This window comes from Oncorhynchus gorbuscha, linkage group LG23, assembly GCF_021184085.1.
Source record: "Oncorhynchus gorbuscha isolate QuinsamMale2020 ecotype Even-year linkage group LG23, OgorEven_v1.0, whole genome shotgun sequence".
Lineage (NCBI taxonomy): Eukaryota > Metazoa > Chordata > Actinopteri > Salmoniformes > Salmonidae > Oncorhynchus > Oncorhynchus gorbuscha.
Window position 1 is genome coordinate 18,577,469 of NC_060195.1, and position 22,468 is coordinate 18,599,936.

The 22,468-nt window shown below is 44.3% G+C and overlaps 1 protein-coding gene across 1 annotated transcript in view; it reads right to left on the minus strand.

Moving 5' to 3' along the window:
* Nucleotides 1-18,456: 18,456 nt before the first annotated feature.
* LOC124010629 (girdin-like) overlaps nucleotides 18,457-22,468 on the minus strand; it is a 41,587-nt gene continuing 37,575 nt past the window's right edge. Inside the window, exons 26-29 of the mRNA XM_046323299.1 lie at nucleotides 22,178-22,282; nucleotides 21,589-21,743; nucleotides 20,446-20,769; nucleotides 18,457-18,953 (exon numbers count right to left, since the gene is read on the minus strand). Of these exons, the coding sequence (XP_046179255.1) occupies nucleotides 18,886-18,953; nucleotides 20,446-20,769; nucleotides 21,589-21,743; nucleotides 22,178-22,282 (652 nt within the window). The 3' untranslated portion in view covers nucleotides 18,457-18,885. The remainder of the gene's footprint in view (nucleotides 18,954-20,445; nucleotides 20,770-21,588; nucleotides 21,744-22,177; nucleotides 22,283-22,468) is intronic.

The following is a 22,468-nucleotide window of genomic DNA, read 5'->3' on the forward strand; positions in this document are numbered from 1 at the left end:
TATTAGTGTACTATTTCTCAAGGTTTTAGCTATTTCTCTTCCGAGTGGAGTTAATGTTTTTCATTCAGTCATGGCATCAGAAAGTGGGAGGGAGACAAAAAGAGAGAGAGTGGGGAGAGAATATGCAGGGATAGAGGGTCAGGTAGGAGAGTTTGGTGATGTGTATGGATGAGGGTCTAATCAGAGGAGTGATGGAGAGGTGGGGTGATGTTTATGGATGAGGGTGTGATGGGAGGAGGGATGGAGAGGAGGAGGAGAGGTGGGGTGATGTTTATGGATGAAGGTCTGATGGGGGGGAGGGATGGATTGGAGGATGAGAGGTGGGTGATGTTTATGGATGAGAGTCTGATGGGAGGAGGGATGGAGAGGAGGAGGAGAGGTGGGGGGATGTGTATGGATGAAGGTCTGATAGGAGGAGGGTTGGAGAGGAGGAGAAGTGGGGTGATGTTTATGGATGAGGATCTGATGGGAGGAGGGATGGAAAGGAGGAGGAGAGGTTGGGTGATGTGTATGGATGAGGGTCTGATGGGAGGAGGGATGGAGAGGAGGAGGGGTGAGGTGATATGTATGGGTGGGGGAGTGGGGTGGTAAATTGCTTGTGAAATGAAAATGGCTCTTTAGCAGAATCCAGGACACTTGGGCGCTGCCGCTGGATCAATGTGTCTGATTTACCGCCTGAAAGCCTGTCAGAGCGAGGGAGCGGAGGAAAGAGGGAATTGAGAGGAGAGAGGGAGGGTGGGAGTGAAAGGGGACCAGAATCCTGAGACGGAAGGAGAGAGAGAAGGAAATGTGGAGTGTTAATGAGGGACGCAGAGAAAGAGATGAAAAGGGGGGGATTAGAAGAGTTGATGAGAATGTTCATTCTCCCTCACTCACCACTGCAGGTAATAAACAGGCTAGTGTAATAGCAGTGGTTAGTGTTCAACCACTTTCCTCTATCCCAAAACACACTAAAAAACGGCACATGTTAACACTTCAGACACATGTTAACACTATAGACACATGTTAACACTATAGACACATGTTAACACTATAGACACATGTTAACACTAGACACATGTTAACACTATAGACACATGTTAACACTATAGACACATGTTAACACTATAGACACATGTTAACACTTCAGACACATGTTAACACTATAGACACATGTTAACACTATAGACACATGTTAACACTATAGACACATGTTAACACTATAGACACATGTTAACACTATAGACACATGTTAACACTATAGACACATGTTAACACTATAGACACATGTTACCACTATAGACACATGTTAACACTATAGACACATGTTAACACTATAGACACATGTTAACACTTCAGACACATGTTAACACTATAGACACATGTTAACACTTCAGACACATGTTAACACTATAGACACATGTTAACACTTCAGACATGTTAACACTTCAGACACATGTTAACACTTCAGGCACATGTTAACACTTCAGACACATGTTAACACTTCAGACACATGTTAACACTTCAGACACATGTTAACACTTCAGACACATGTTAACACTTCAGACACATGTTAACACTATAGACACATGTTAACACTATAGACACATGTTAACACTATAGACACATGTTAACACTATAGACACATGTTAACACTATAGACACATGTTAACACTTCAGACACATGTTAACACTATAGACACATGTTAACACTTCAGACACATGTTAACACTATAGACACATGTTAACACTTCAGACACATGTTAACACTATAGACACATGTTAACACTTCAGACACATGTTAACACTATAGACACATGTTAACACTTCAGACACATGTTAACACTTCAGACACATGTTAACACTTCAGACACATGTTAACACTATAGACACATGTTAACACTATAGACACATGTTAACACTATAGACACATGTTAACACTATAGACACATGTTAACACTTCAGACACATGTTAACACTATAGACACATGTTAACACTTCAGACACATGTTAACACTATAGACACATGTTAACACTTCAGACACATGTTAACACTATAGACACATGTTAACACTTCAGACACATGTTAACACTTCAGACACATGTTAACACTTCAGACACATGTTAACACTATAGACACATGTTAACACTATAGACACATGTTAACACTATAGACACATGTTAACACTATAGACACATGTTAACACTATAGACACATGTTAACACTTCAGACACATGTTAACACTATAGACACATGTTAACACTTCAGACACATGTTAACACTATAGACACATGTTAACACTTCAGACATGTTAACACTTCAGACACATGTTAACACTTCAGACACATGTTAACACTTCAGACACATGTCAACACTTCAGACACATGTTAACACTTCAGACACATGTTAACACTTCAGACACATGTTAACACTTCAGACACATGTTAACACTTCAGACACATGTTAACACTTCAGACATGTTAACACTTCAGACACATGTTAACACTTCAGACACATGTTAACACTTCAGACATGTTAACACTATAGACACATGTTAACACTTCAGACACATGTTAACACTATAGACACATGTTAACACTTCAGACACATGTTAACACTTCAGACACATGTTAACACTTCAGACACATGTTAACACTTCAGACACATGTTAACACTTCAGACATGTTAACACTTCAGACACATGTTAACACTTCAGACACATGTTAACACTTCAGACACATGTCAACACTTCAGACACATGTTAACACTATAGACACATGTTTACACTTCAGACACATGTTAACTCTTCAGACACATTAACACTTCAGAGATATGTTAACACTTCAGACACATGTTAACACTTCAGACACATGTTAACTCTTCAGACACATTAACACTTCAGACACATGTTAACTCTATAGACACATGTTAACACTTCAGACACATGTCAACACTTCAGACACATGTTAACACTATAGACACATGTTAACACTATAGACACATGTTTACACTTCAGACACATGTTAACACTTCAGACACATGTTAACACTTCAGACACATGTTAACTCTTCAGACACATTAACACTTCAGACACATGTCAACACTTCAGACACATGTTAACACTTTAGACACATGTCAACACTTCAGACACATGTCAACACTATAGACACAGGTTTACACTTCAGACACATGTTAACACTTCAGACACATGTTAACTCTTCAGACACATTAACACTTCAGACACATGTTAACACTTCAGACACATGTTAACACTTCAGACACATGTTAACACTTCAGACACATGTTAACACTATAGACACATGTTTACACTTCAGACACATGTTACTATTATTCAACCATGCTGGTCATTTATGAACATTTGAACATCTTGGCCACGTTCTGTTATAATCTCCACCCGGCACAGCCAGAAGAGGACTGGCCACCCCACATATGCTCTCTCTAATTCTCTCTTTCTTTCTCTCTCTCGGAGGACCTGAGCCCTAGGACCGTGCCCCAGGACTACCTGACATGATGGCTCCTTGCTGTCCCCAGTCCACCTGACTGTGCTGCTGCTCCAGTTTCAACTGTTCTGCCTTATATTATTTGACCATGCTGGTCATTTATGAACATTTGAACATCTTGGTCATGTTCTGTTATAATCTCTACCCGGCACAGCCAGAAGAGGACTGGCCACCCCACATAGCCCGGTTCCTCTCTAGGTTTCTTCCTAGGTTTTGGCCTTTCTAGGGAGTTTTTCCTAGCCACCGTGCTTTTACACCTGCATTGTTTGCTGTTTGGGGTTTTAGGCTGGGTTTCTGTACAGCACTTTGAGATATCAGCTGATGTACGAAGGGCTATATAAATAAATTTGATTTGATTTGATTTGATTTTATGTTAACACTATAGACACATGTTAACACTATAGACACATGTTTACACTTCAGACACATGTTAACACTATAGACACATGTCAACACTTCAGACACATGTTAACACTATAGACACATGTCAACACTTCAGACACATGTTAACACTATAGACACATGTTTACACTTCAGACACATGTTAACACTATAGACACATGTTTACACTTCAGACACATGTTAACACTGTAGACACATGTTTACACTTCAGACACATGTTAACACTTCAGACACATGTTAACACTTCAGACACATGTTAACACTTCAGACACATGTCAACACTTCAGACACATGTTAACTCTTCAGACACATTAACACTTCAGAGACATGTTTACACTTCAGACACATGTTAACACTTCAGACACATGTTAACACTTCAGACACATGTTAACACTTCAGACACATGTCAACACTTCAGACACATGTTAACTCTTCAGACACATTAACACTTCAGAGACATGTTAACACTTCAGACACATGTTTACACTTCAGACACATGTTAACTCTTCAGACACATTAACACTATAGACACATGTTTACACTTCAGACACATGTTAACACTATAGACACATGTTTACACTTCAGACACATGTTAACTCTTCAGACACATGTTAACACTTCAGACACATGTTAACTCTTCAGACACATTAACACTTCAGACACATGTTAACACTTCAGACACATGTTAACACTATAGACACATGTTAACACTTCAGACACATGTTAACTCTTCAGACACATGTTAACACTTCAGACACATGTTAACTCTTCAGACACATGTTAACACTATAGACACATGTTTACACTTCAGACACATGTTAACACTATAGACACATGTCAACACTTCAGACACATGTTAACACTATAGACACATGTTTACACTTCAGACACATGTTAACACTATAGACACATGTCAACACTTCAGACACATGTTAACACTTCAGACACATTAACACTTCAGACACATGTTAACACTATAGACACATGTTTATACTTCAGACACATGTTAACACTTCAGACACATGTTAACACTTCAGACACATGTGAACACTTCAGACACATGTTAACACTATAGACACATGTTTACACTTCAGACACATGTTAACACTTCAGACACATGTTAACACTTCAGACACATGTTAACACTTCAGACACATGTTAACACTTCAGACACATGTTAACACTTCAGACACATGTTAACACTTCAGACACATGTTAACACTTCAGACACATGTTAACTCTTCAGACACATTAACACTTCAGACACATGTCAACTCTATAGACACATGTTAACACTTCAGACACATGTCAACACTTCAGACACATGTTAACACTATAGACACATGTCAACACTTCAGACACATGTTAACACTATAGACACATGTTTACACTTCAGACACAGGTTAACACTTCAGACACATGTTAACTCTTCAGACACATTAACACTTCAAACACATGTTAACACTTCAGACACATGTTAACTCTATAGACACATGTTAACTCTTCAGACATTTGTTAACACTTCAGACACATGTTAACACTTCAGACACATGTTAACACTTCAGACACATGTTAACACGTCAGACACATGTTAACTCTTCAGACACATGTTAACACTTCAGACACATGTTAACACTTCAGACACATGTTAACACTTCAGACACATGTCAACACTTCAGACACATGTTAACACTATAGACACATGTTTACACTTCAGACACATGTTAACTCTTCAGACACATTAACACTTCAGAGATATGTTAACACTTCAGACACATGTTAACACTTCAGACACATGTTAACTCTTCAGACACATTAACACTTCAGACACATGTTAACTCTATAGACACATGTTAACACTTCAGACACATGTCAACACTTCAGACACATGTTAACACTTAGACACATGTTAACATAGACACATGTTAACACTATAGACACATGTTTACACTTCAGACACATGTTAACACTTCAGACACATGTTAACACTTCAGACACATGTTAACTCTTCAGACACATTAACACTTCAGACACATGTCAACACTTCAGACACATGTTAACACTTTAGACACATGTCAACACTTCAGACACATGTCAACACTATAGACACATGTTAACACTTCAGACACATGTTAACACTTCAGACACATGTTAACACTTCAGACACATGTTAACACTTCAGACACATGTTAACTCTTCAGACACATTAACACTTCAGACACATGTCAACTCTATAGACACATGTTAACACTTCAGACACATGTCAACACTTCAGACACATGTTAACACTATAGACACATGTCAACACTTCAGACACATGTTAACACTATAGACACATGTTTACACTTCAGACACAGGTTAACACTTCAGACACATGTTAACTCTTCAGACACATTAACACTTCAAACACATGTTAACACTTCAGACACATGTTAACTCTATAGACACATGTTAACTCTTCAGACATTTGTTAACACTTCAGACACATGTTAACACTTCAGACACATGTTAACACTTCAGACACATGTTAACACGTCAGACACATGTTAACACTTCAGACACATGTTAACACTTCAGACACATGTTAACACTTCAGACACATGTTAACACTTCAGACACATGTCAACACTTCAGACACATGTTAACACTATAGACACATGTTTACACTTCAGACACATGTTAACTCTTCAGACACATTAACACTTCAGAGATATGTTAACACTTCAGACACATGTTAACACTTCAGACACATGTTAACTCTTCAGACACATTAACACTTCAGACACATGTTAACTCTATAGACACATGTTAACACTTCAGACACATGTCAACACTTCAGACACATGTTAACACTATAGACACATGTTAACACTATAGACACATGTTTACACTTCAGACACATGTTAACACTTCAGACACATGTTAACACTTCAGACACATGTTAACTCTTCAGACACATTAACACTTCAGACACATGTCAACACTTCAGACACATGTTAACACTTTAGACACATGTCAACACTTCAGACACATGTCAACACTATAGACACATGTTTACACTTCAGACACATGTTAACACTTCAGACACATGTTAACTCTTCAGACACATCAACACTTCAGACACATGTTAACACTTCAGACACATGTTAACACTTCAGACACATGTTAACACTTCAGACACATGTTAACACTATAGACACATGTTTACACTTCAGACACATGTTACTATTATTCAACCATGCTGGTCATTTATGAACATTTGAACATCTTGGCCACGTTCTGTTATAATCTCCACCCGGCACAGCCAGAAGAGGACTGGCCACCCCACATATGCTCTCTCTAATTCTCTCTTTCTTTCTCTCTCTCGGAGGACCTGAGCCCTAGGACCGTGCCCCAGGACTACCTGACATGATGGCTCCTTGCTGTCCCCAGTCCACCTGACTGTGCTGCTGCTCCAGTTTCAACTGTTCTGCCTTATTATTATTTGACCATGCTGGTCATTTATGAACATTTGAACATCTTGGTCATGTTCTGTTATAATCTCTACCCGGCACAGCCAGAAGAGGACTGGCCACCCCACATAGCCCGGTTCCTCTCTAGGTTTCTTCCTAGGTTTTGGCCTTTCTAGGGAGTTTTTCCTAGCCACCGTGCTTTTACACCTGCATTGTTTGCTGTTTGGGGTTTTAGGCTGGGTTTCTGTACAGCACTTTGAGATATCAGCTGATGTACGAAGGGCTATATAAATAAATTTGATTTGATTTGATTTGATTTGATGTTAACACTATAGACACATGTTAACACTATAGACACATGTTTACACTTCAGACACATGTTAACACTATAGACACATGTCAACACTTCAGACACATGTTAACACTATAGACACATGTCAACACTTCAGACACATGTTAACACTATAGACACATGTTTACACTTCAGACACATGTTAACACTATAGACACATGTTTACACTTCAGACACATGTTAACACTATAGACACATGTTTACACTTCAGACACATGTTAACACTTCAGACACATGTTAACACTTCAGACACATGTTAACACTTCAGACACATGTCAACACTTCAGACACATGTTAACTCTTCAGACACATTAACACTTCAGAGACATGTTTACACTTCAGACACATGTTAACACTTCAGACACATGTTAACACTTCAGACACATGTTAACACTTCAGACACATGTCAACACTTCAGACACATGTTAACTCTTCAGACACATTAACACTTCAGAGACATGTTAACACTTCAGACACATGTTAACTCTTCAGACACATTAACACTATAGACACATGTTTACACTTCAGACACATGTTAACACTATAGACACATGTTTACACTTCAGACACATGTTAACTCTTCAGACACATGTTAACACTTCAGACACATGTTAACTCTTCAGACACATTAACACTTCAGACACATGTTAACACTTCAGACACATGTTAACACTATAGACACATGTTAACACTTCAGACACATGTTAACTCTTCAGACACATGTTAACACTTCAGACACATGTTAACTCTTCAGACACATGTTAACACTATAGACACATGTTTACACTTCAGACACATGTTAACACTATAGACACATGTCAACACTTCAGACACATGTTAACACTATAGACACATGTTTACACTTCAGACACATGTTAACACTATAGACACATGTCAACACTTCAGACACATGTTAACACTTCAGACACATGTTAACACTATAGACACATGTTTATACTTCAGACACATGTTAACACTTCAGACACATGTTAACACTTCAGACACATGTGAACACTTCAGACACATGTTAACACTTCAGACACATGTTAACACTTCAGACACATGTTAACACTTCAGACACATGTTAACACTTCAGACACATGTTAACACTTCAGACACATGTTAACACTTCAGACACATGTTAACACTTCAGACACATGTTAACTCTTCAGACACATTAACACTTCAGACACATGTCAACTCTATAGACACATGTTAACACTTCAGACACATGTCAACACTTCAGACACATGTTAACACTATAGACACATGTCAACACTTCAGACACATGTTAACACTATAGACACATGTTTACACTTCAGACACATGTTAACACTTCAGACACATGTTAACTCTTCAGACACATTAACACTTCAAACACATGTTAACACTTCAGACACATGTTAACTCTATAGACACATGTTAACTCTTCAGACATTTGTTAACACTTCAGACACATGTTAACACTTCAGACACATGTTAACACTTCAGACACATGTTAACACGTCAGACACATGTTAACTCTTCAGACACATGTTAACACTTCAGACACATGTTAACACTTCAGACACATGTTAACACTTCAGACACATGTTACCACTATAGACACATGTTAACACTTCAGACACATGTCAACACTTCAGACACATGTTAACACGTCAGACACATGTTAACTCTTCAGACACATGTTACCACTATAGACACATGTTAACACTATAGACACATGTTAACACTTCAGACACATGTTAACACTTCAGACACATGTTAACTCTTCAGACACATGTTAACACTTCAGACACATGTTAACTCTTCAGACACATTAACACTTCAGACACATGTTAACACTTCAGACACATGTTAACACTTCAGGCACATGTTAACACTTCAGACACATGTCAACACTTCAGACACATGTTAACACTATAGACACATGTTTACACTTCAGACACATGTTAACACTTCAGACACATGTTAACACTTCAGGCACATGTTAACACTTCAGACACATGTTAACACTTCAGGCACATGTTAACACTTCAGACACATGTCAACACTTCAGACACATGTTAACACTATAGACACATGTTAACTCTTCAGACACATTAACACTTCAGACACATGTTAACTCTTCAGACACATGTTAACACTATAGACACATGTTTACACTTCAGAGACATGTTAACACTTCAGACACATGTTAACACTATAGACACATGTTTACACTTCAGACACATGTTAACTCTTCAGACACATTAACACTATAGACACATGTTTACACTTCAGACACATGTTAACACTATAGACACATGTTTACACTTCAGACACATGTTAACTCTTCAGACACATTAACACTTCAGAGATATGTTAACACTTCAGACACATGTTAACACTTCAGACACATGTTAACACTTCAGACACATGTTAACACTTCAGACACATGTTAACACTTCAGACACATGTTAACACTTCAGACACACGTTAACACTTCAGACACATGTTTACACTTCAGACACATGTTAACACTTCAGACACATGTTAACACTTCAGACACATGTTAACACTATAGACACATGTTAACTCTATAGACACATGTTAACACTTCAGACACATGTTAACACTTCAGACACATTAACACTTCAGACACATGTTAACACTTCAGACACATGTTAACTCTATAGACACATGTTAACACTTCAGACACATGTTAACACTACAGACACATGTTAACACTATAGACACATGTTAACACTATAGACACATGTTAACACTATAGACACATGTTAACACTTCAGACACATGTTAACTCTTCAGACACATGTTAACAATATAGACACATGTTAACACTATAGACACATGTTAACAATATAGACACATGTTAACACTATAGACACATGTTAACAATATAGACATATGTTAACACTTCTGACACATGTTAACACTTCAGACATATGTTAACACTATAGACACATGTTAACAATTCAGACATGTTAATAGTATATGTGCTGGAGTCCTTATTAACACTGGTCCTTATAGAGACCAGCTTCCTTCTGTTCCTCTAGTTCCTGACCATTCACACAATCCCACTCTGGAGAAGGTTAAGAGCCCACTGCAAAATGATCAGCTTCTCTGGTTTTACTATTTATAGGTATGTGTTTGGGTAAAATTATCATTTTTGTTTTTTTTCTATAATCTACTGTCAACATTTCTACTAAATTCCAAATAAAAATATTGTAATTTAGAGCATTTATTTGCAGAAAATGACAACTGGTCAAAGTAACAAAACAAATGCAGTGTTGTCAGACCACGAATAATGCACAGAAAAAAAGTTCATTATTATTTTTAAACACAGTACAAATGTTTTAAATTAGGAAGAGTTCAGAAATCAATATTTGGTGGAATAACCCTGATTTTCAATCACAGCTTTCATGCGTCTTGGCATGTTCTCCACCAGTCTTTCACATTGATGTTGGGGGACTTTATGCCACTCCTGGCACAAACATTCAAGCAGCTCAGCTTTGGTTGATGGCTTGTGACCATCCATCTTCCTCTTGATGTCATCAACGCAGGGAAGTCAGGCACAGGAGAATCGAACTTGGTATAATGGAGTAGTTTAATCATTTAAAAACACAGCTCCAAAACCATGATACATAATCAAAACAAAGTGGGTACGAGGACCCGTCACGCACCAATACAAAACAACACGAGTATGAACAACAAACACTCTCTGATAAGGACATGAGGGGAAACAGAGGGGAAATACACAACAGGTAATGCATGGGATTGGAACCAGGTGTGTAGGGAGACAAGACAAAACCAATGGAAAATGATAAATGGATTAATGATGGCTTGAAGACCGGTGAGCACCGCCTGAACAAGGTAAGGCCTCGACTTCGGCAGAAGACACTTGATCACATCCCAGAGGATTTCAATGGGGTTCAGGTCTCGAGATAGGGCTGGCCATGACAGGGTCTTGACCTGGCTGTGTGGCATGGAACGTTGTCCTGTGGAAAAACCAATCCTCAGAGTTGGGGAACATTGTCAGAGCAGAAGGAAGCATGTTTTCTTCCAGGACAACCTTGTACGTGGCTTGATTTATGTGTCCTTCACAAAGACAAATCTGTCAGATTCCAGCCTTGCTGAAGCACCCCGAGATCATCACCGATCCTCCCAAATTCCACAGTGGGTGGGAGACATGGAGAGGCCGACAAGCCACAATCCACCACTGTGAGATTTGGTGGAGGGTCGATGATGATCTGGAATGTGATCAAGAGGAAGATGGATGGTCACAAGCCAACAAACAAAAATGGATTTATGAACTCTTCCTATGTTAAAACATTAGTATTGTGTTGTTTAAAAAATGAATATGAACTTATTTTCTTTCCATTATATGAGGTCTGACAACACTGCATCTTTTTTGTTCTTTTGACCAGTTGTCATTTTCTGCAAATAAATGCTCTAAATTACAACATTTTTATTAGGAATTTAGGAGAAATGTTGCCAGTAGTTTATAGAATAAAACAACAATGTTCATTTTACCCAAACACATACCGATAAATAGTAAAACCAGAAAAACTGATCATTTTGCAGTGGTCTGTTCATTTTTTCCAGAGCTGTATGTATACCTGAGAATGTTTCAAATGAAGGTGTTTAAGTGTGCGTGTGTTTGCAAGGATCTGCATCTGTATGCGAACAAGACGGTGTGTGCGTGCCTTCCTGAGACTCTGTTGAATATAGCCTGTGGCCTGAGGGTGTGAGACCAGACGTGCTGAAGGCCCGGGACGGGGGGACGGAACGGACGTCTCCTCTCCCAGAGTGTTTCCCCACACCCTAGGAGGTTAGGATTATTTTATTTTTATTTTGAGTGTTTAATGTATTAAAAGAGCCGAGGTAATGAATTATAATCTTTAATGCAGTGACCGATCGATACCACAAGAGAATAAATCAGCTTTTACTGAGAGCGTCAAACCCTTTAATACACTAGGAGAGAGAGAGGGAGTAGAGGGAAAGAGGGTGGGAGAGGAGAGAGGGAGTAAAGGGAAAGAGGGTGGGAGAGGAGAGAGGGAGTAGAGGGAAAGAGGGTGGGAGAGGAGAGATAGAGGGAGTAGAGGGAAAGAGGGTGGGAGAGGAGAGAGGGAGTAGAGGGAAAGAGGGTGGGAGAGGAGAGAGAGAGGGAGTAGAGGGAAAGAGGGTGGGAGAGGAGAGAGGGATGGAGTAGAGGTGAAGAGGGTGGGAGAGGAGAGAGAGAGGGAGTAGAGGGAAAGAGGGTGGGAGAGGAGAGATGGAGTAGAGGGAAAGAGGGTGGGAGAGGTGAGAGAGAGAGGGAGTAGAGGGAAAGAGGTTGTGAGAGGTGAGAGAGAGAGAGGGAGTAGAGGGAAAGAGGGTGGGAGAGGAGAGAGGGATGGAGTAGAGGGAAAGAGGGTGGGAGAGGAGAGAGAGGGAGTAGAGGGAAAGAGGGTGGGAGAGGAGAGAGGGAGTAGAGGGAAAGAGGGTGGGAGAGGAGAGAGGGAGTAGAGGGAAAGAGGGTGGGAGAGGAGAGAGGGATGGAGTAGAGGGAAAAGAGGGTGGGAGAGGAGAGATAGAGGGAGTAGAGGGAAAGAGGGTGGGAGAGGAGATGGGAGTAGAGGGAAAGAGGGTGGGAGAGGAGAGAGGGAGTAGAGGGAAAGGGTGGGAGAGGAGAGAGGGATGGAGTAGAGGGAAAATAGGGTGGGAGAGGAGAGAGAGAGGGAGTAGAGGGAAAGAGGGTGGGAGAGGAGAGAGAGGGAGTAGAGGGGAAAGAGAGTGGGAGAGGAGAGATAGAGGGAGTAGAGGGAAAGAGGGTGGGAGAGGAGAGGGAGTAGGGGAAAGGGTGGGAGGGAAAATAGGGAAAATAGGGTGGGAGAGGAGAGAGAGAGAGGGAGTAGAGGGAAAGAGGGTGGGAGAGGAGAGAGAGAGGGAGTAGAGGGAAAGAGGGTGGGAGAGGAGAGAGGGAGTAGAGGGAAAGAGGGTGGGAGAGGAGAGAGAGAGGGAGTAGAGGGAAAGAGGGTGGGAGAGGAGAGAGGGAGTAGAGGGAAAGAGGGTGGGAGAGGAGAGAGAGAGTAAAGGGAAAGAGGGTGGGAGAGGAGAGAGAGAGGGAGTAGAGGGAAAGAGGGTGGGAGAGGAGAGAGGGAGTAGAGGGAAAGAGGGTGGGAGAGGAGAGAGAGAGTAAAGGGAAAGAGGGTGGGAGAGGAGAGAGAGAGGGAGTAGAGGGAAAGAGGGTGGGAGAGGAGAGAGAGAGTAAAGGGAAAGAGGGTGGGAGAGGAGAGAGAGAGGGAGTAGAGGGAAAGAGGGTGGGAGAGGAGAGATGGAGTAGAGGGAAAGAGGGTGGGAGAGGAGAGAGAGAGGGAGTAGAGGGAAAGAGGGTGGGAGAGGAGAGAGAGGGAGTAGAGGGAAAGAGGGTGGGAGATGAGAGAGAGGGGGAGTAGAGGAAAAGAGGGTGGGAGAGGAGAGAGAGATGGAGAGGGAGTAGAGGGAAAGAGGGTGGGAGAGGAGAGATGGAACAGAGGGAAAGAGGGTGTGAGAGGAGAGAGAGAGGGAGTAGAGGGAAAGAGGGTGGGAGAGGAGAGAGAGAGAGAGTAGAGGGAAAGAGGGTGGGAGAGGAGAGATGGGGTAGAGGGAAAGAGGGTGGGAGAGGAGAGAGAGAGGGAGAGGGAGTAGAGGGAAAGAGGGTGGGAGAAGAGAGAGGGAGTAGAGGGAAAGAGGGTGTGAGAGGAGAGAGAGATGGAGTAGAGGGAAAGAGGGTGGGAGAGGAGAGAGGGAGAGATTAGAGGGAAAGAGGGTGGGAGGGGAGAGAGAGCTGAAGGAGGGCAGGGCCGGGTCCAGGCATAAGTGACATAAGCGGTCACTTAGGACCCCCTGAGCAATTTTCGGGGAAAAAAAGTAATTTTAGGAACTCAGTCTGCGTCTCAAAATGTGTTTGTGCATCAGCAGTTTTTCTCTTGTTATGTCAGTCACCAGCAGTCACTCAATTAGCCATGTCAGCTAACAATTTTTTGATTGGTAGTTAGTCTAGCCAGCTGTATAAACATGCTGTAATCATGGCCGAATACTGAATCATATCATATTAACGTGGCATACGGTATTATAAAATGTTTAGAGTTGCTGGAAATGTTCTTTAATACCTAAAAAATGTCTCTCCACCCCATGGAAAAATGGGTAGAATTGCATGAAATTTGTTAACAAATAGCAGTTTTCTCTCCACCCCATGGCTAAATGGGTAGAATTGCAGGAAATAAACTTCTACACAAAATGATTTGCCACGAGGTGGGGGGGGGGGGGTTCTAACCAAATCTTGCTTATGGCCCCCAAAAGGCTAGAGCCAGCCCTGAGGCAGGGAGAGAGAGACTGAGAGAGAGGGGCAGACTGAATGAAGGAGGGAAAGGAAGAAGAGAGAAATAGGGAGGGAGAAGTGGTACATAAGGAGGGGTGAGGATAGTTACCTTAGGCGTAGGCTCATTGACTAAAAGCCCCCTGAAGCTCTAAGATTGTGACAGTTTTGTGAGGAAGCAAGGTTACAAGGTCAGACTCTTGAGTTAAGACAAACACTTATTTTCTCTCTCCTGCTGTCCGTTGTTGTGTTGTTGTTTTTCTCCTCTCAGCAAATCCTCCTCGGTCTCAGAGCGTTTCCACAGCCCAGGGCTAGACTTTAATTAATTAGACGAAACCTTATTTATTCTCTCTCTCTCTCTCTCTCTCTCTCTCTCTCTCTCTCTCTCTCTCTCTCTCTCTCTCTCTCTCTCTCTCTCTCTCTCTCTCTCTCTCTCTCTCTCTCTCTCTCTCTCTCTCGATCTGAGTTCAGTTTTCTAGGTCTCTCATTATACCTTCTCCAGTCCTACAGGTAGTTAGCACCTCCACCATGAATATCTGATATCCCCAAGGCCCTGTAACTGCAGTACCACCTCTTCTCCAGTCCTACAGGTAGTTAGCACCTCCACTATGAATATCTGATATCCCCAAGGCCCTGTAACTACAGTACCACCTCTTCTCCAGTCCTACAGGTAGCTAGCACCTCCACCATGAATATCTGATATCCCCAAGGCCCTGTAACTACAGTACCACCTCTTCTCCAGTCCTACAGGTAGCTAGCACCTCCACCATGAATATCTGATATCCCCAAGGCCCTGTAACTACAGTACCACCTCTTCTCCAGTCCTACAGGTAGCTAGCACCTCCACCATAAATATCTGATATCCCCAAGGCCCTGTAACTACAGTACCACCTCTTCTCCAGTCCTACAGGTAGCTAGCACCTCCACCATGAATATCTGATATCCCCAAGGCCCTGTAACTACAGTACCACCTCTTCTCCAGTCCTACAGGTAGCTAGCACCTCCACCATGAATATCTGATATCCCCAAGGCCCTGTAACTACAGTACTACCTCTTCTCCAGTCCTACAGGTAGCTAGCACCTCCACCATGAATATCTGATGTAAGTCGCTCTGGAAAATAGCGTCTGCTAAATGACTTAAATGTAAATGTAAATGTAAATATCCCCAAGGCCCTGTAACTACAGTACCACCTCTTCTCCAGTCCTACAGGTAGCTAGCACCTCCACCATGAATATCTGATGTAAGTCGCTCTGGATAAGAGCGTCTGCTAAATGACTTAAATGTAAATGTAAATGTAAATATCCCCAAGGCCCTGTAACTACAGTACCACCTCTTCTCCAGTCCTACAGGTAGTTAGCACCTCCACCATGAATATCTGATATCCCCAAGGCCCTATAACTACAGTACCACCTCTTCTCCAGTCCTACAGGTAGCTAGCACCTCCACCATGAATATCCGATATCCCCAAGGCCCTGTAACTACAGTACCACCTCTTCTACAGTCCTACAGGTAGCTAGCACCTCCACCATGAATATCTGATATCCCCAAGGCCCTGTAACTACAGTACCACCTCTTCTCCAGTCCTACAGGTAGCTAGCACCTCCACCATGAATATCTGATATCCCCAAGGCCCTGTAACTACAGTACCACCTCTTATCCAGTCCTACAGGTAGCTAGCACCTCCACCATGAATATCTGATATCCCCAAGGCCCTGTAACTACAGTACCACCTCTTCTCCAGTCCTACAGGTAGCTAGCACCTCCACCATGAATATCTGATATCCCCAAGGCCCTGTAACTACAGTACCACCTCTTCTCCAGTCCTACAGGTAGCTAGCACCTCCACCATGAATATCTGATATCCCCAAGGCCCTGTAACTACAGTACCACCTCTTCTCCAGTCCTACAGGTAGCTAGCACCTCCACCATGAATATCTGATATCCCCAAGGCCCTGTAACTACAGTACCACCTCTTCTCCAGTCCTACAGGTAGCTAGCACCTCCACCATGAATATCTGATATCCCCAAGGCCCTGTAACTACAGTACCACCTCTTCTCCAGTCCTACAGGTAGCTAGCACCTCCACCATGAATATCTGATATCCCCAAGGCCCTGTAACTACAGTACCACCTCTTCTCCAGTCCTACAGGTAGCTAGCACCTCCACCATGAATATCTGATATCCCCAAGGCCCTGTAACTACAGTACCACCTCTTCTCCAGTCCTACAGGTAGTTAGCACCTCCACCATGAATATCTGATATCCCCAAGGCCCTGTAACTACAGTACCACCTCTTATCCAGTCCTACAGGTAGCTAGCACCTCCACCATGAATATCTGATATCCCCAAGGCCCTGTAACTACAGTACCACCTCTTCTCCAGTCCTACAGGTAGCTAGCACCTCCACCATGAATATCTGCTATCCCCAAGGCCCTGTAACTACAGTACCACCTCTATCTGACTAAATAATTCATAAAAAACAAGCAATTGTCTTGAATATTTCCAAAGCTTTTTAGTCCGGGAGTAGGCTTAGTCTGTGTCCGGGAAACCGGACCCTACTGTCTGCTGGGTCCGATTCAGTATTACTGGCTCGCAGTGTTTGCTCGGTCAGTGTGATCTCAGGCAGGCAGTAAAGCTGAAGCTCTGGACATTAGCGGCTCTTTAGAGGAGAACATCCTCATTCAAATGTGATGTCCAGGGCTGAGATAGTTAGATAGACAGAATCAGAACAGGGAGAGAGAGAGATCTTCACAGACGGATAGACACAGATGGCATTTCACCACCCCCATTTTCAATCATTTACCCACCACTACAGACACATTCTGACAAGTTAAGATGACCGCTGGGTTGTGTCCTGTATATGTCATTAACTTTAATTCTAGTCTATTGGCTGAAAGGAATCTGAATCAAAATGTCTATTTTTTACGCCCGTACTCTTCAAATGTACATGTTGATGACCAGTGGCCTTCAGATATATAATTGATTTTATTCTATTGAACACAAGGAATGAGGAGTATAAATGTCTTTATCCTGTGTTTTTATTTCACTGCTTCTCTTCACTTTGTGGTTGCTGTCTGTCAGCCGGTTGTTGTCTGTGTGCAGGTGTCAGATGGAGTCTAACTGTAATAACTGACTGAGTGGCAGGTCCAATATCATCCTCCACACTCTCACTCACGCTGGATGCATCTCAATTTCATAAACAAAATGTTCAGAGGCTGGGGCCTCATTTTGATTAATGTTGCCATGACAACTACATAATTCATGAATTGTATTAGCGTTCCATTTGTCTTTTTCTGAATCCTAATTCACTGGGGCTTCGGTGGAGAGAAAAGCTTCTCTCTGCTTTTATCCTTTAGTGTCTGTTCTTTCCCCTTAATCCCTCCATCTACCCCACCCTCCCCAGCCGGAATGCTGACGTGTTGCCCCCTTGGTGTGGGATGAAGGGAACCAGAATGGCCCTACAGTCGTGATGAACCTACAGGCCTTGTTTCTCATTTAAAAGATGCTCCCTCATCTGAATTGTATTTGTGTCTAGCTAGCTCTACACTGACACCCATTGGCCAGAGGGGGAAATGTTGCTTGTCACCCCAGAAGAACAGAGACATCTCTTCAATAATATACACAAATAGAGAAACATTTAGCTTACAGTGTATGGAAAATGGATCAGAATTACTGTATTTATTAGAGACCTTTTACAAAAATCTGACAAAATATTTGAATTTAATATGAGTCCCTATCTGGACTTAGATCAGATCTGTATGGAGAGGTCGGAGAGGTCGGATGTGTGCAAAGGATTATGGTATTTCCAGTTGAAGCAGAAAGGCAGTAATTTTCTCTTAGTCCTTACTGGACTGACAGCAGGGGTCTGAGTTGAGATGTCCTTCATTGTTGTCCCCACTCACGGCTAAAACCAAACACACACAGAGAGGTCCTGTCAAAATCAGTCACTTCACTTCAATTTGTCAGGGCTGGTCAGGGACATCAGTGACAGTTGGTACACAAATTCCCTCATGTCTAACCCCTACTACCTCTGTCCTCCCTTCCCTCTCCCCTATAGTCCACACCTCCCTCTCCCTCCTCACCTCCCCCACACCTCCCTCCTCACCTCTCCCCTATAGTCCACACCTCCCTCCTCACCTCTCCCCTATAGTCCACACCTCCCTCCTCACCTCTCCCCTATAGTGCACACCTCCCTCCTCACCTCTCCCCTATAGTGCACACTTCCCTCCTCACATCTCCCCTATAGTGCACACCTCCCTCCTCACCTCTCCCCTATAGTGCACACCTCCCTCCTCACCACCCCCCACACCTCCCCCACACCTCCCTCCTCACCTCTCCGTCTCTCTCCCCCCACACCTCCCTCCTCATCTCCCCCCACACCTCCCTCCTCATCTCTCCGCCTCTCTCCCCCCACACCTCCCTCCTCACCTCTCCGTCTCTCTCCCCCACACCTCCCTCCTCATCTCCCCCCACACCTCCCTCCTCATCTCTCCGCCTCTCTCCCCCCACACCCCCCCACACCTCCCTCCTCACCTCTCTGCCTCTCTCCCCCCACACCTCCCTCCTCATCTCTCCGCCTCTCTCCCCCCACACCTCCCTCCTCACCTCTCCATCTCTCCCCCCCCCACACCTCCCTCCTCATCTCCCCCCACACCTCCCTCCTCATCTCTCCGCCTCTCTCCCCCCACACCTCCCTCCTCACCTCTCCGCCTCTCTCCCACCACCCCTCCCTCTTCACCACCACTCCGCCTCTCTCCCCCACACCTCCCTCCTCACCTCTCCACCTCCCTCCTCACCTCTCTGCCTCTCTCCCCCACACCTCCCTCCTCACCTCTCCGCCTTTCTCCCCCACACCTCCTTCCTCACCTCTCTGCCTCTCTCCGCCCACACCTACCTCCTCACCTCTCTGCCTCTCTCCCCCCACATCTCCCTCCTCACCTCTCCGCCTCTATCCCCCCACACCTCCCTACTCACCTCTCTGCCTCTCTCCCACCACACCTACCTCCTCACCTCTCCGCCTCTCTCCCCCACACCTCCCTCCTCACCTCTCCGCCTCTCTCCCCCCACTCCTTCCTCCTCATCTCTCTCCTTCACTCTCCCCTATCTTCTTCCTTCCTCCTCATCCCTCCTTACCTCCCCCCACTCCCTCTCTCCCTTCCTCCTCACCTCTCTGCCTCCCTCTCTCTACCCCATTTCCCTCCACTCCCTCTCTCCCTTCCTCCTCACCTATTTGCCTCCCTCTCTCTACCCCATTTCCCTCCACTCTCTCTCTCCCTTCCTCCTCACCTCTTTGCCTCCCTCTCTCTACCCCATTTCCCTCCACTCCCTCTCTCCCGCTTCATCCATCTCACCTATCTCCTCCCCTCCCCTCTATCCATCACCTCTCCCCTCCTCACCTCTCCCTTCCTCTTCCATCACATTCTCCTGGCTGGTGGAGGCCATGGGTGTGGTTTTGGGAGTGAGTTTGTCTCTAGGGCTGATCTGCCCCTCCCAGATCACCGTGGAACCTCTATCTGCAGATTGTAGACGCTCGAGGGGTGAAGTCTTCTGGTCTCCGGGACTGAAGGACTGTGAAGCCAGCTTTCGACGGGAGCCGAGCTTTCGACGGTACCCCGAACTTGAACGCAGCGGCAGCCCACACAGCCCTTCCGTCTGGTCAGAGATACCCAGGGAGGGGGCACGTCGCAGGGAGGAGGGGGAGACGGGGGCACTGCGGGGGTCTGGAGGAGAGGAGAGAGAACAGAGGGGTGAGATATAACAGGGGGTAGGGGGAGGGGGAGGGGGAGAGACAGAGCCAGAAAGAGAGGGAGTGATTTGTAGTGATTTGAGTTTGTGTATAATAGTGTATGTGGTCTCTCACTGAGTTGTTCAGTATCTGTCTGTCTGTCTGTCTGTCTGTCTGTCTGTCTGTCTGTCTGTCTGTCTGTCTGTCTGTCTGTCTGTCTGTCTGTCTGTCTGTCTGTCTGTCTGTCTGTCTGTCTGTCTGTCTGTCTGTCTGTCTGTCTGTCTGTCTGTCTGTCTGTCTGTCTGTCTGTCTGTCTGTCTGTCTGTAGTCTCACCAGTCCCAGCAGCAGTCTGTGTGTTTGGTGGGTAGTCTCACCAGTCCCAGCAGCAGTCTGTGTGTGTGTGTGTGTGTGTGTGTGTGTGTGTGTGTGTGTGTGTGTGTGTGTGTGTGTGTGTGTGTGTGTGTGTGTGTGTGTGTGTGTGTGTGTGTGTGTGTGTGTGTGTGTGTGTGTGTGTGTGTGTGTGTGTGTGTGTGTGTGTGTGTGTGTGTGTGTGTGTGTGTGTGTGTGTGTGTGTGGTCTCACCAGTCCCAGCAGCAGTCTGTGTGTTTGGTGGGTAGTCTCACCAGTCCCAGCAGCAGTCTGTGTGTGTGTGTGTGTGTGTGTGTGTGTGTGTGTGTGTGTGTGTGTGTGTGTGTGTGTGTGTGTGTGTGTGTGTGTGTGTGTGTGTGTGTGTGTGTGTGTGTGTGTGTGTGTGTGTGTGTGTGTGTGTGTGTGTGTGTGTGTGTGTGTGCGTGCGTGCGTGCGTAGTCTCACCAGTCCCAGCAGCAGTCTGTGTGTTTGGTGGGTAGTCTGCACTGTCAGCCAGGTTCTCTATACTGCCAGCAGCGTAGACCGGAGCACGTCCCTCTCTCCCTCCTCCTTTAGGCTTAATCAGCTTCTTCATCCTGTCTGCTATCCAGTTGGACTTCCTACAGAGAGGAGGGAGGGAGGGAGGGAGGAAAGGAAGGGGAGATAGCGAGGGAGGGATGGAGAGAGGGAGATCAAGATCAATGGGAAGTGAGAGGGATGGAGAGTGTAGGGGGATACAAAAAGAGGGATTTGGCCTTTGTCTGTGTGTCTGCATCCAAACACTGCAGGAGTCCAGAAGAAACGCTGCAAAGACCACAGTAAGGACCTATTGGAGCGATGTGACATCAATCCCTCAACCCTGGAACCTCTCTCTTAACGTGTGTGTGTGTGTGTGTGTGTGTGTGTGTGTGTGTGTGTGTGTGTGTGTGTGTGTGTGTGTGTGTGTGTGTGTGTGTGTGTGTGTGTGTGTGTGTGTGTGTGTGTGTGTGTGTGTGTGTGTGTGTGTGTGTGTGTGTGTGTGTGTGTGTGTGTGTGTGTGTGTGTGTGTGCTTACTTGGCCTTGCTGGGTGTAAGCATGCTGGGGTCCAGGACTCTGTACTGATCCATGATCTTCTCCACCAGCTTCTGTTTCTCTCTACGCAGCTCACCCATCTTCTCCCTGGAGAGAGGAGAGAGGGAGGAGAAAGGAGAGAGGAGAGGAGAGAGGGGAGGACAGAGGGAGGAGAAAGTAGAGAGGGGTGGACAGAGGGAGGAGAGAGGAGAGAGAGAGGAGAGAGGGGAGGACAGAGGGAGGAGAAAGTAGAGAGGAGAGGAGAGAGGGGTGGACAGAGGGAGGAGAGAGGAG